General features: G+C 41.2%; 1 protein-coding gene across 5 annotated transcripts in view; it reads right to left on the bottom strand.

The window, feature by feature from the left end:
• The window catches only part of LOC102500892 (guanylate-binding protein 7), a 39,029-nt gene that overhangs the window by 5,319 nt on the left and 19,125 nt on the right, over positions 1-14,585 (bottom strand). For all 5 annotated transcript variants that reach the window (XM_014586682.2, XM_006140173.3, XM_014586683.2 and 2 more), the window contains 6 exons: positions 9,315-9,442; positions 7,018-7,127; positions 6,623-6,819; positions 4,625-4,870; positions 3,327-3,607; positions 1,137-1,349 (listed from right to left, as the gene is read on the bottom strand). In XM_014586682.2, coding sequence (XP_014442168.1) covers positions 1,137-1,349; positions 3,327-3,607; positions 4,625-4,870; positions 6,623-6,819; positions 7,018-7,127; positions 9,315-9,442 — 1,175 coding nt within the window. The remainder of the gene's footprint in view (positions 1-1,136; positions 1,350-3,326; positions 3,608-4,624; positions 4,871-6,622; positions 6,820-7,017; positions 7,128-9,314; positions 9,443-14,585) is intronic.

Below are 14,585 nucleotides of genomic sequence, written 5' to 3'. Positions count from 1 at the left end.
TGACCTTTCATATTCAAACAAAGCAGTCCATAACATATACCCTCACCCACTTCCTTCATGTGGCTTTTATAACCTGGGACACTATCTATTTACCCCAGGATCAGGTACCAGAAAACTAGCACAGCTCAGAGCTCACTGAATTTATTCGAACTAGCCAATCTTCACCCTGTTCACTAGGCTTTGCAGAGTCCCTCTTGCAGAAACCAAATAAAGCCTCCTGCCCATAATTTCCCCCAGGGCCCACCCCCTCCTGATCAACCCTACTACTTCCCCAGGGGGTACCCGAGGTGTATTGTGCTCCCTACACTTGGGGTCTGTGAGTTTGACAATCTTTTCCATGGCATGCATCTCCTGAACTATTGGCCTTACCAAACCTAAATAATATCATTAAAACCTATCCCCTCTTATCATTATTATTACCATCATTATAATCTTTATTTTTACTATCTGTTCATTTCTGTATGAAAATACCTAATACACTGAATATAATTAGCTAATCATTTGTCTGTATCTATCTATGGTCATCGGCATTAAGACTAAAGGTGTGTCTTTAATTTTTGTATTCCTGTTCTTAACTCAAAGGCACTCACATTGTGGGCCCAGCCATGATGGCACAATGTATCACCACTCAGAAGGTTGGAAGTCTCACAGAAGGGGAAGGGTGACTTTGCTTACCGGGCCAATGTGAACTGCATGAATGACGTTATGTTCCTGTAATTCTAGCTAATAGGCAGGCAGGGACAGGAGAGCCATTATATAGCAAGACTATCAAAAATACCTACCTAATTATCTTTCATTTTCCCTCTTCATCTTTCTCTCCCTCTATTTCTCTCACAAAAGAAAAAAAATTCGTATCATTCAGTAAAACAAAGAAATGTTTTTCACCCAGGATTCTCAATAATATACCCTCATTTTGGGAAGAAATGGGGTGATCATTTGGTGATGTCTTCAAGAGATAAAAGTAATTGCAGACACAAAACCTAAAAAATGTTGAGATAAAGCTTTGCTCTGATATCTCCCCATAATGGCTTCTGTGCTCTCAGCCTCAGAAGGAGCAGATACCCCTGTGATTCCATTCTACAGTCCAATTCTTCTCACCTTAATTCCTTTGTTGGGCACTTGATTATAGTTCTCACCTTAACTCCTTTTCTGGGCACTTGATTATAGGCACATTCAACTTTTTTCTTTGCTTCTAAATAGAGATTGTACCCTCCAGGAACAGAGAAATTTCCTTCTGAAATGCTTTTCATCAAGGGTTCTGAAAAATGCTCAAGCTTAGACTTGCAATATTTGATAGATGCCTCTTCATTCTGCAGCAAGAAATCTTCCTTCATTTTCTCTATGATGATCTGCCAGGGTGATATAAAAATATAAGAGAATGAAGCTGTTTGAATGCATGGCCAACTTTGCCCCTCTTGGAAGAAGCAGTCTGACAGCCAAGTGGACTAGGAAAGGACCAAGAGCCAGGAGCATCTTATAGTCCAATTCTGATCAATTCTCTTTGTGACCTGTGGGCTGTCCCTTACCTTCCTTAGGGCCAGCCTTATCATCTGCAAAATGTTGGGGTTGGGCAACACAAAATGCATGGTTCCTTCACCCATAGTATAATTAACAGTGGTCCAGCTATCAACAAGGACTCACGGAAAATTGGAGTGTAGTGAAAGTAGTGGCCTCAGAGAATGTGGGTTGCTAACAAGTCTCATGGAAAATATGACTGTAGCAAAAGTAGTGGCCTCAAAGAACATGGGTTGCTCTGGATGAAAACATGTAAATAGAGGGAACAGGACATTAGCAAAATGGTTAACTGGAGGTATTAGATACCTTGTCCTCTCACCCCCCAAAAAAGGACCAAACTGATGAACGAATAATTGCATTTCAATCAGGATGACTAAGGGACAGTGCTAGGGTACAGTGAGGAAGTGGTGGAAACCCCGGGGAGCACAGAACAGAAAAACTGCTTAAGAGGAAGGAAGGAAACACCTCACCTCTGCCCCTCTGCTACCCAGTGGAGATTAGCACTATACTGGGGTGACTTCCCCATGCTAGGGAGAAATGAGCAAGTAGTCCCCAGCATCTTCCACTACCACCCCGGCTGGCCCCTTACAGTCTTTGCTATAGGAGAGTCTTGCAGTCCTCAAAGATCTGAGCAGAGTTTGGAGACCACAGAGGAGCCTAACCTGCTACTGTGTTGTGCTTCTTGATACTCAGGCCCCTGCCATAATGTGTCCTGCTCTGAGACCACTAGCCACTCTGCCTCTCCATCCTGAGGCTCTGCCCTCATTGCGCAATGGTTGCACACATATTAGTGCACCACGCCCTGCTAAGCTGCTGCAGTCCCTATCCCCTAGGGACAGGCCACCTTGGAGGTTCTTCATCTCCCCATCCAAGCTGCTTCTATGCACTATCTCCCAACTACTTGGAGCTGAGGGTTAGTGGAACATCTGTGACCTAGATGCCTCGAAGCCCTTATCTCTCCCTTCTCCCCACCATCCTCCAGGGACAGGCAGTCCAGCCTATCATGGCAATCTTGTTCCCCAGGTACTTAATCCCACCTGGTGCCCTGACTCTTCTTCGAAAGAGGATTTGAGGGTGTGAAAATACAAGATTGAATTTTTTGCTTGTACTCATAAATTACAGTGCAGCTAGGTTTCCTCAATATGAACTAATAGATTCTTGACAATTTGGGGCTGGTAAAATACAGACTGAAAGATGGACACATGTAGTGAATGTATCTATGGCAAGCAAAATTAAGACATTGCCCCAATTTTTCAGCCCTGATTTTCACATCCTCCATAATCCCTGGTCATGGTAATATGATGCATTATACTCAAGTTTTAGATAATGTTACAAGATAGCAGTTGGCTTTAAGAAATGGAGATTACCCAAATGGGGATTACCAAATATCCTAAACTGTTTAATACAAGAAAATGTCTCTGGAGGCAGAATAGGAAATCAGAGATCAGAAAGAAGGGAGGGGTTCGATAGCTACTGCTGGCTTGCAGATGGGGCTGATTCTACAGAGCATTCAGTTGGGAACTAAACCGTAGACACCTTTTTTTCAGATGGATCCAGCAGAGCACCCAGACCTGAAAAGGACTTCTGACCTACAGGGCTATAAGGAAGGTGCTAAATTTATTATAGTTTATTATTCAGTGGTAGAAAATACATTGACCATCTTTTTAACAAGTGAACTGTAGCCAATTAGAGCCCTTTAATAAAAAAGCAGGCTCCTTCTACCATGAGAAGAGCCAGGTGTCAAAAAGGTAGACTCTAAGCATAGTCCCAGAAGGGCAAGGTGAGTAAGGGAAAACACTAAGACACAGTACCACAAGCTCTTTCTGGAACTCCTGGTTTTCATCCTTGAAGGAGAGCTCCATGAAGACTGTAATGGCTTCCCTTTCACAGGCTGCATGCACGTCCAGCAACTCCTGGAGAGTGTCCATAGGGAGCCTCAGTCGCTGGGCCATCTGCTCACGGTAGTGGTTGGCTGCCTTCTGCACAGCTGCCGAGTTCTCGCGCTGGGCCAGGGTTGTCACGGCGTTCTCCAAACAAGGCGCAGTGCCACTGTTAATGGCATCCACATAGGTCACCACCAGAGTCGCCAGCCCTGAATGATGCATGAAATTCATGGAATCAACAGAGTTTTCACTTATTGCTTATAAATGTTATAGATCTGCATCCTATAAATCACACACACACAAACAAATCTATGTTACTTGGAATTCTTTTTCTTCCTTCTTTTGCTTCTCCCCTTGTTTTCCCTAATATTCCCCCTACTGTTTATTGTGAATGAATCTAGCTTCTTATATTACTGTGGTTCCTAGTCACTCCTTTTATGGTTCTCCAATTCATCCCATTACACAATTAAATTGCTGAATACAAGTAATGTGTCTAAGGATTTCCTATAAATAGACCTTCTCATTTAAGTAAAATAAAAAGTGTTTATTAACCAGATAAATAAATTACATAACTTGCGGGTCCTAGTTCTAAATGTAAATGCAGATATTCTTTTTAAAAAAAATTAACAAGAATCTTGACATTGTGGGGCTGGACAGTGGTACAGTGGTAAAATCCAACCTCAGCAAGGCTGACCCACACTGGGAGATTCTGGTCTGCATCCAGACCTCCCTGGTTATGCTGGGCACACACATGCTCATGATCCAGGACTCCCTGAGGTTGGGGTTGGCTTTCTACACTGTTAGGGCCCTATGGAGGGTGCTATCTCTCTCTCGTTCATGGAATAAATAAATAAAATATTTTAAAAAGGGATTTTGAGATAGTGACTGAGCTTTAATCTCAGTGAATGGCTCTTGACAATGGATACTATGCTGCTATATAGGTCACATGCTCCTGAAGCCAGCTGTACATACGAGATTATACTGAGTCTTTATTTCAAAATCCCAGTGGCTTCCAGGGACTCACGGCCTGTTATTTCTTTTTTGCAAATTCACATTATGTTTTGCATACTTTACTGAGAAACACATCCATCACTTACACCCCAGAATGTCATCTAACAACACAGATACGATCTCCTGAATTGTTGTTTGTACTCATATGGTTAGTGTGCATGTTCTGTAAGATATAGTAGGCTTCAGTAAACACCCATATAGAGAAAGGAACTCACGGTTTCCAGTGATAATAATTCCCTCTCTCAAGTTTTTTGTCTTTGCATTATTGAAAATGTATTTACAGAAATTTTCTGATTGCACCCGGAAATTAGAATCCAACTGGTCTTCTGACACTTGGTCAATATGGAGTAAGAGTTTTCTGTCATTCGTTGGCCGGTCAAAGACAAAGCATTTCCGTTTTGGAAAGAAACGCCTGATGCACTCTCTAGTCATGTTGGAGCTCTGGATGTTGGGATTCTTGCCTGAAGAATTGGAAAATGAGTGACTATTGAGAGAACAGTTTCCAGGCAAGGCAAAGAGGGTCTTCATTTCCAAGGATCCTTGTATCACTGAAGTCCCCTGCACTTATACATCTTTTATCCAATCACGTAGTCAACTGTATACTAATTTATCCATGGTATAAAAAAAAGCCACTTTTGCTGCACAGAACAGAGAGTCAAAGAAGGCTATTGGGATTAACTTTTTAGGGTTATTAATAAGTGCCTTTTAAATTAATAACTAGTTACAATATGGTCAGAAATACTTCTCTGATGTTACTCTCCCGTATCAGAAATAAAATGTGAGATCAAAAATAAATTAATCTAGGCCCAAAAGGTGTTATAGTTGTTAAGGCACTGGATTCCAGCATTGCCGACTACAGTTTGAATCCCAGACCTTACAGCTTGAAAATCATGCCAGGCACTAGTGTGTGCATGCAGGAAAAATCCCAGGAAGAGAATGGAGGAAAAGGGATTGTGGCATGGTCAGCTCTCCAGGGGGTGATATCTCACTTTCTTTCTCAATGTCTCTCTATCTCTTTCCAGCAAGTACACATGTCCTATGGCAAAAACCTAAAAATAAAATAAAATTTAAAACATATTAGAATAAAGGACAAAATGCTGCTAGAAAAAATACTGGAAAGAAAATAGATAATACCCAGGTCAGTACAGAAAAATTTTTATAAGAAGCAAACATTTACATGCTATCTGAGTTGGCCCGATAGCCTAGTAGAGACCTAGATCCCACATGCTGACTGTAGTTGAAATTCCAGCCCCAGAGATTTGAAAAGCATGCCAGATGCATATGAGCATATGTCCAAAATTCTGTCAGGATGGGAAAATGGAGGAGAATACATGCATCCTCTGGCAATGAAAAGAATATGCAAATCACCATCAACAAGCATGAATTCTTTTAGTAGAATCCTTCAAATAATCAAATTAACTTAAATACATTTTGGAGACCTTACCACTTTTCTGTATCAGTTGTGTTAGACTTGACAGAGTCTTGTTGAACGATTTCTGGTATGTATCAGTTGTGCACAAATTTTCATCAAAAATGAATAAATTATTGAACCAACAAAAATGGATATAGCTTTTAACTGTCATCAATGATCTACTTTCCTACTATCTATGATAAATTCATAATATTAAAATGATAATATTTTGTGTGTGGAAACAAAATTAAGAGAGTAATATTATAAGAAAAGTAAAATTAATAAGTTTATAGGTCTTATTGAAAGGATAAATCAATTTTTTTCTAGACTATTAATGTATAAAGTCCTTTCCCTGAAGGTTATAAATAGCCAGGCATTAGTGAACTATATGAAATATGATTTAAAAATTAGGTCAATTATTTTCTGAGTGATTCTGCATTGAACAAATTCAGGTCTAATGAACTATATTTTTAAAAAATAAATCAGGACGTACACTTAATAGATATAAAAAATATTGTCAGCCTTAGGAAGTTATAGTTCTGATGGTAAACCAGGATTTTTTAATGATAATAATAATTTGGTTCAGTATTGGACCCTAAATTTTATGGTGAGTTTAAGTCCCAGATTCTGGAGATTTTCAATTAATAATATAATAAAATCACGGTCACCTGCCAATCACCAATCACCATTAGTTTGGGCTTCAATTTATTCTCAAATGAGACTTGCTATGAGGTGATGCGTGACAGGACTTGGTTGATTCCACACCCTCTGAACCTACCCCACCCAGACCACACTCTGATACCTTTAATCAGCTTCAAGGCATTCTCCAGGTACTCGTCTTCCGTGATGGGGTGTCCATCTAACTCCAGCTCCAGTATGAAATCTCGTACAGTCCAAATAAAGTCTGGAAAGAAACCTGCAAACTCGGCAGAGTCCTCTAATTCATCAGTTCGGGGCGAGGACTTAGTCCTGATTCGTTCTGAGAGTTCAGTCACGTAGCTAGAAATGCAGTTAAGGAAGGAGAGAGGTCCTGCACCAAAATTCACAGTTCTCCCTTAGAAACAAATTATACAAACATTCTTTCTTCTGCGTCCTCTCCCCCCAACCTGAACAACTGAGTCTATGGGAAGTAGAAATAGTATCAGTTGTCATTCCTATAAACTCAATAAGACGGGGGTCCCATCCCTGGGAGGATACTGCAGCTGCTCCAGGGCCTGGTGGTTGATGGTGCCCATGCTATTGTAGACAAAGGTGCTGCTCAGGAGCACAGCCAGCGCAAAGACCCACGAGTCATTTGTAGGGTCACCCTAGAAAGCAAGGCACAGCAAAGGGCTTAAGTCTACCCTTTTTTTTTTTTTTTAGAGATTTCTGTAATAAGGTGTGTGCACTCACTGGAGAGAGAGACAGACACAGTGAGAGGGAGAGGGATGACCCTTCTCCTCCTTTCTCTTCCATTCGCCTTCCAAGATCTTGAGCATGCATGCACACACACCTGGCCTGATTTTGAAGCCATGCGGGTCTCAAACTGCAGTCAGTCATGATGGAGTCCAGTAATGTAACTGCTGTGCCATCTTCTGGTTCCCTTAAGTCTACTTTCTATTCATTTATTTATTCATTCACTCAATTTTTCATTCTCTAGTTTAGTTGTAATATACGTAGTTAAATAGCAGGGCAAAAAACATACAATTTGAAGATAATGTTAAATGTGTGACATATTTTTGAGATTTACGTTTATCCTTCTCAGGCTTTCACTTCCTTTAGTTATTAAAGGGAGCAATCGACTATGTCGATGTGTAAAATACTTAATAATTGCCTAGAACATAGCAGGTGGGTAATAAGTGAGCTATAATCCTTCTGTAAATAATCTCCATAATGAACTATATTGAAGTAAAAAATGCTATTTGATTGACTAAAACATGCATTTGGACACAGTGTTCTATGTGATAGTCCCCAGCTTCAACAGGGTGACTTTCTGAAATGGCAGGTAAGGATGTCAGCGTATAAATGTCAGCGTATAAATCTTTCCTGAAATGGAACCAAAGTTACAATGTTAAAAAAAAAAAAAAGGTGGGGAATGCAAATACACTGGAACAAATTCTCTGAGTTCAAAGCAAAGAAGGACAATGACTACTGGGAGAGGACAGCAGTAGGTTGAAAAGAGCTGGGCTTTGGAGTTGAAAAATTGTGGACTTGTGAACGGAAAGGTATCAGGCAAGTAGAAGACCCAACACATTTTAACTAGTAGCTCCTATTAATCACCCAGAGGGAATGGCCATGCTGCAATCCCTCCTCCATTCTCCTCCTGGGATCTTGGACATGCACGCTCAGACACTTGGTGTAACTTTGAAGACACTGGGTCTGGGACTCCAACCTTGGTCAGCCATGTAGGAGTCAAGCAGTGTAACTGCTACACCATCTTTGGGTCCCCTTAAGTCTACTTTTTTTCAATCATTCATTCATTGGATTGTTCATTCTCTAGTTTAGTTGTAGTATACATAATTAAATAGTAGGAGAAAGAACATAAAATTGGAAGATAATGTTAAATTTGCTCCATATTTTGACATTTACATTTCTTTCAGGACTTCACTTCTTTTAGTTATTAAAGGAAGCAATGAACTTTGTCAGTGTGTAAAATACTTAATACATTGCCTAGAATGTAGCAGGTGGGCAATAAGTGAGCCATAAACCTTTTGCAAATTATCTCCATAATGAGCTACACTGAGGTCACAAACAATGTTTGATTGACTAAAAAATGCATTTGGACAGTGTTCTAGGTGACAGTCCCTGACCTCAAGAGGATGATTCCTGAAATGGCAGGTAAGGATGTCAGCATGTAAATACAGCCAAAATAATAATCTCTCCTGAAATGGAATCAAAGTTACATTGTTTTTAAAAAATGGGTGAGGAATGCAAATAACCTGGAACAAATACTCTTGAGTTCAGAGCAAGGAGGGACAATGAGTAAGTGGGAGAGGACAGCAGTAGGTTGAAAACAGCTGGGCTTTGGAGTTGAAAATTTGTGAACTTGTGGAGGGAAAGGTATCAGGCAAGTGGAAGGACCAGCACATTTAACCAGTTGCTCTCATTAATCCCCCAGGCTTCAACTTCTTCCAGGAAGATTTTTCTTTCTTACTGGGTTAGGCTCTCACTACCTGCATCCAGATGTGCTTATTGGTCACATTGTGTATGTTTTCTTTCCAGCTAGGATCTGAACCTTTACCTTGCTCATTGCCTAGCATAGAGTCCTGGAATCCATTTGCTCATTCAGTGTATATTAATTAGGATCATTTACCTAAATGTTAAAAATAAGACCTATCAATAATATTCTAAAGTATTTGAGCTTACAAATAAAAGTAAATTCAAGGGAACAGAGTGTAGCCCATAATCAGATACATAGTTAGCAGGGATGGGGCACAGAAGTTGGAGTGAAGTTGTGAATTAAAAGGCAAACAGAGACTCAAGAACAAAGATTTCTTTATGACTCTCTGTCTTACCTTTTCTATGTCGCCCAGGCTCTCAGTGTCCAGAAGGACCAGAGTGTGGTTTGGCTTCAAGGGGTGGGGTACACACCACATCCAGATGCCCTTGGTTTCAGACCTCACTGTGGAGCCCAGAGGAAAGCCTTCATGGGAAAAAGAGAGAAGGCAGCATTCAGTGACAGGCTCCCCTGGGTTACACTGGCTGACAGGGGAAGGGGGTTGCGCCCATTTCATCAAGGACAGCCATCCCATTTTTACACACAGAAATGTCTGTATCAAAAAAAAAAATTTGTGTCTCCTGTTCACTCCATATTGTAATCGGCTCTAACTTTATCACTGTGTGAACTTAAATTAATTCAACCTGTATATTGTTATATGACCCTCAAGAGGAACAAAAAACCATTCACACATGGAATGAGAAAGTGCTGAGACAGAGCTCCCAGTGTCTGCTTCATCTTCGGGTAGTGCCTCCTTGCCCTACTCTGGGAGCCGCACTGAGAGAAGGCCATCTAAGTGGAGAGGATTCTGACATGGGAAGGACAGCACAGGTCACTCTGATCCAGTCTGCTTAGTCTCTTGGCAACGGGGTCATAAAAACTGAGCCTCAAGTTGGCCACACAGCTCCATGGTTAATGGAGCTATATTCCACATTATTGATGGTGGTTCGAATCCTGGTCTCGGAGACTTGTAGCCAGTAGGTAGAGTGGTAGTTAAGGCAGCTGGATTCCCACATGGCCGACTGTGGTTAAGTTCTGGACGCAATGGCTTGAAAATCACACCAGATGTGTGTGCACACACACCCAAAATCCCAAGAGGAGAATGGATAAGAAGGAATTGTGGAGTGGCCAGCCCCCCAAAGGGTGTTTTCTTACTGTTCCTATCTCTTTTTGTCTCTGTCTCTCTTCAGTTAGCACACATGCCCTATGGAAAAACCTAAAAGAAGAAAGAAAATAAAAAAGAAAGAAAGAAAGAAAAAGATGCCTGACATCTGTGCAAGAGAGCCTCACATCTTGACAGGCTGGAGAAATGGTGGAAAAAGGATTATGGTATGACCACACCCCATGAGGGGGTTTGTGCGCTTTCTCTCTCTCTCTCTCTCTCTCTCTCTCTCTCTCTCTCCCTCTCTCTGGTGAGACCATGTGCCCTCTTGCAAAAAAGAACTCAGTTTTGAAGTGCATAGAGGAATATTTGATTTAAGCCCTTGTATATCTAGTTGGAGACTGGATTTGTTAGACTGCGAAGATCAATCTAGCAAGAATGTTTGGGAATCTAACAAGAATTTTAATGTTTGGGATGTTTGAAATGGATGATAACAATAATCATGAATGTTTCAGGAGTATTAGATACAGGGGTAATTAGATGTTATTTACTGAATGAGTTAGGAGTCTGAGAAATCACCTCCTGGAGGTGGGGGGATGGCCATGCCTCAATCTGTTCTCCTCCATTCTCCTCTTGGGATTTTGGGTACACATGCACATGTGATCAGCGTGTGTCAAGCTGCTGAGTCTGGGACTCAAGCTGCAGTTGACCATGTGTGAGTCCAGCACCTTAACCACTACGCTACCTGCTGGCCCCAGGAGTCTGAGATTTTTAAAGGTGGGTAAGACTCAAGCAGTTCGATTACTCGTTTTGTATATAATGAAATGGAAATGCAGAAACTAAGTGGTTGGTGCAGCTGCTTAGACATACAGGCTGTACTTTAACTCAGTTCTCCTGACTCACGGCACGGTGCTCTGTCAGCCACTCTGACCCCCTGCTACAGCGCAACTGTCTAGTATGGTAAGGCGGCCAATTAGAGTGGGAATGGTAGAAAGGGAATGAAAGGATTTGAGAAATCTGAGAGTAACTGATGTGAGTGTTAGAGAAGGAGATAATGATCATGCCAACGTTTTATATCTTGAGAGACAGGGCTATAATTTACAGCATGGCGGATTAAATTTTGATACCAGTTGTCTTTGTTTTCCTCCTTTTTCTCCCCACTCTACATCACATTCACCCTTTACTGCTCTGTATCATGGCCCAACCCTTGGATGTTGACGTTCATTGCCTACATCATCAGAGTTCTCTAGGCTCCTGGTTTATGGTGGAGTTCAGAAATGGGAGAGACCAGCAGGTGAACTACAGGCAGGTATGTGCCACCCAGCTCTCACCCTGCTGGCCCACAGCTCTCAGGGGGTTGTTCCTCTCCCTCAGGACACAGCAACTTTCTTATAGCTCCACCCAATGGCTCTGGTCCTACCAGGTGTTGGTAACATTCTCTACATGCCTCTTCTGGTCTAGAATGAGAGTTATCGTTCTTCTATTGCCAGTTTCTGAATGCTTCTCCATCCGTGGCTGGGCACATTTGTCTTTCCTATGCCCTCGTAAATATTTCCTTAGTTATCCCTTCTATGGGACATCTGTGGTCTTCTAGGACCTGAACTGATACATTAGCTTTGGTTATATTTTTTTCTTCCCCTCACTTCTTTTTAGGCAAATTATGAGTCCTGTGTTCATTGTCTTAAGAGAGAACATAAGAGATATAAACATAGAAAAAAAACCTATGAAAATTATCATTTCTTTCCAAGGCTTAAACTCACAGGGGAGAAGATTAGAGGACTATTCTTGGAAACTTGTGGATAATAGAAGCTGTCCAATGACCCAAGAGTTTTACCACCTGTCATGTGCCAATGCTTCTTTGAGAGAAAAAGTTAATCTTAGCATGGTTCAGCATGGCTCAGGCCATCAGTTCCCACACCCAGTGTTTTCTGAAAGCAAAAGTACAGCACCTGAGGCAGTCTGCAGTGTTTCACATTCTATCTGCTTGCTGGCTGAGTAAACCCGACCCCAGTTTTCGAATTATGAAAGACAAGGTGTGATTGGAGGTTACCAGTCCCAGGTATGAGAGGTCACAGCAAAATCAAAACAAGTCCCCCCAAAGAGAGAGAAGCAGTGACCTGATCTCGCTCACTGACGCTGACTGGAAGAGAATCTCTTTTTCTTTCTGTTCTTCGTATGAGAAATGAGGGTTGTAGGGCCCCACTTTAGGTGTTTAAGACATTTTAGGACCAGAAAATCCTTTAGAAAAGGAGAGGAACACCACTTCATTGCTGCTTGATGTTGTCGTGAATAGAAAATAAAAACAATTTTTCTAAAGCTCCATGACTAGTATCTGTCTCTCAGGGTTCTCAACTCTAATCCTTGAAAACATGGTCCGTGAATTTACTTGGGCTAGGCAAAGAAAAGTGTACTTTCCTGATGGTGGTTAAGAATATGTTTTTTAAAAAAAGGTAAAGGCATAATGTTTCATTTAGATACCAATAGGAGACTGAGGAATACAAAGAGGAGAGGGAGAAAGAGAAAGGGTGAGAAGGAAAGAGTCAGTTGGGGAGTGAAGGGGAGAGAGAAAGAGAGAGAGAGATGGAGATGCAGGCCCAGGGATCCTGAGAGTTTAGTGAATTTAAATTCAACTCCTCCTGAACCTTAGCTTCCTAACCACAGGGAAGTCAATTTAGAAGATCCTGCAGTAGCTCCTTAGAAACAAAGGCCTAACATGACCATAGGCACATCGTCCTAAAAATCAGTAACAGCACAAAAGACGATCTGGTGGGTTAAAATTCAACATAGGGAATACAAAAGGCAAATAAGTACATGAAAAAGCATCCAGTGTTATTTGTAGTGAAACCACATGCAGCTCTGCAGTGACAAAATCAGGAAATTTTAAAGGTCTCTGTAACCACGCAAGAGAGTATGTTCTAGCGATCTGCCCCACAAGATGCCTACAGCTGACAGCTCTGGATGGAGCACCGACACATTTGCTAAGAGGATTGTTCTCTTCTTAGTGTTCTTACCACAATAAATAAATGAATAAAGGTAGGGATGCAGGAAACTTGTGAAGGTCATAGATATGTCTATATATATTTTTTTTTTTTGAGAGGTTTTTGCTATAGAGCGCATGTGCTCAACAGAAAGACAGAGAGGCAGAAAGGAAGAAATCACCCACCCCCCAGGGGGTATGGCCACACTGCAATCCCTTCTCCTCCATTCTCCTCTTGGGATCTTGGGCACACACACACATGTGGCCACTGTGAGTTTAGGCCACCGGGTCTGGGACTCAAACCACCGTCGACTATATGGGAGTCCAGAGACATAGCCATTATGCCAACTGTTAGTCCTGATATGTCTATTATCTTGATTATGGTGAAAGTTTCATGAGAGTTGATACATGTCCAAAATTATAATCTTTGCACATTAAATATGTGAAAATTTCAAAGATATCAATTATAAAACTGTTAAAAATACAACATAGTGGGGCTGGCAGATGGCGTGGTGGTTAAAGGTGCTGGATTCCCACATGGGCAACTACTGTTCGAGTCCTGAAGCTGGTGGCTTGCTTTCTCACTCTTTCTTTCCCTCTCTCTCTCTCTCTCTCTCTCATCAAATTAAAATTTAAAAATGTATAAATGAAGTCAAATAAAATAATTCTTTAAAATAATACAACATCATCAATTATATTATAAAATACACAGGTTGTCCTTTCTGTCCATCTAACAAAAATCGTAAGAGAAAAAGGGAGGGGGGGAGACCAGCAGTTAGCATAATGGCTATGTCGCTGAACTCCCATGTAGTTGACCACGGTTCGCGTTATAACAGCCAAGGTTGAAAAAAATAAAATGGAGCTCATGCAGATGTTCATTAAAGGGAATAGTGGAAAATAGGGAAAATGTGGTATCTTCATACAACTGACAAGATTTTATTGTGTATTTTAAAATAACTAGCAGAGAGGATTTTAAATGCTCCTAATACAAAGTAATGATTATGTATTATTATTTGAGTTGATAAATATTACCTCACATTGATAATTATACCTTGTATTCATGTGTTGAAAAAATTATGCTAATCCCCATAAATATGTATAATTATCATGTATCAATTAAAATAATAGTAAATAAAATGTCTCACTTAACAACTAAAAAAGAGCAAAATTTTTTTTTCTTTTTTTTTTTGCCATAAGGTGAGTGTACTTACTAGAGAGACAGAGAGAAACAGTGAGAGAGAAAGTGAGACAGTGAGAGAGAAAGCGAGAAATCACTGCTCCTCTCCCCCCCCACCCCCCCGGGGGCTGACCATGCCAAATCTACGTTGGGCGCCAATCTGCCGGGGTCCAGCCTCGGCGTGGGTGGGTTATTTCGACGAAGGCGGCGAAGGTGAACAGAAGACAGAGGCCTCGATGCTTTCTCATGCACGTCCTATGCCGGACACCCCTCAGAGGTCGCCCTCTGAGGAGTGACAACTGCTAGGAATTAT

The sequence above is a fragment of the Tupaia chinensis genome, unplaced genomic scaffold (genome assembly GCF_000334495.1).
Source record: "Tupaia chinensis unplaced genomic scaffold, TupChi_1.0 Scaffold000023_1, whole genome shotgun sequence".
NCBI classification, from domain to species: domain Eukaryota; kingdom Metazoa; phylum Chordata; class Mammalia; order Scandentia; family Tupaiidae; genus Tupaia; species Tupaia belangeri.
The sequence above is the reverse complement of the archived record's forward strand: the minus strand, read 5'-3'. Positions and strand labels throughout refer to the sequence as shown.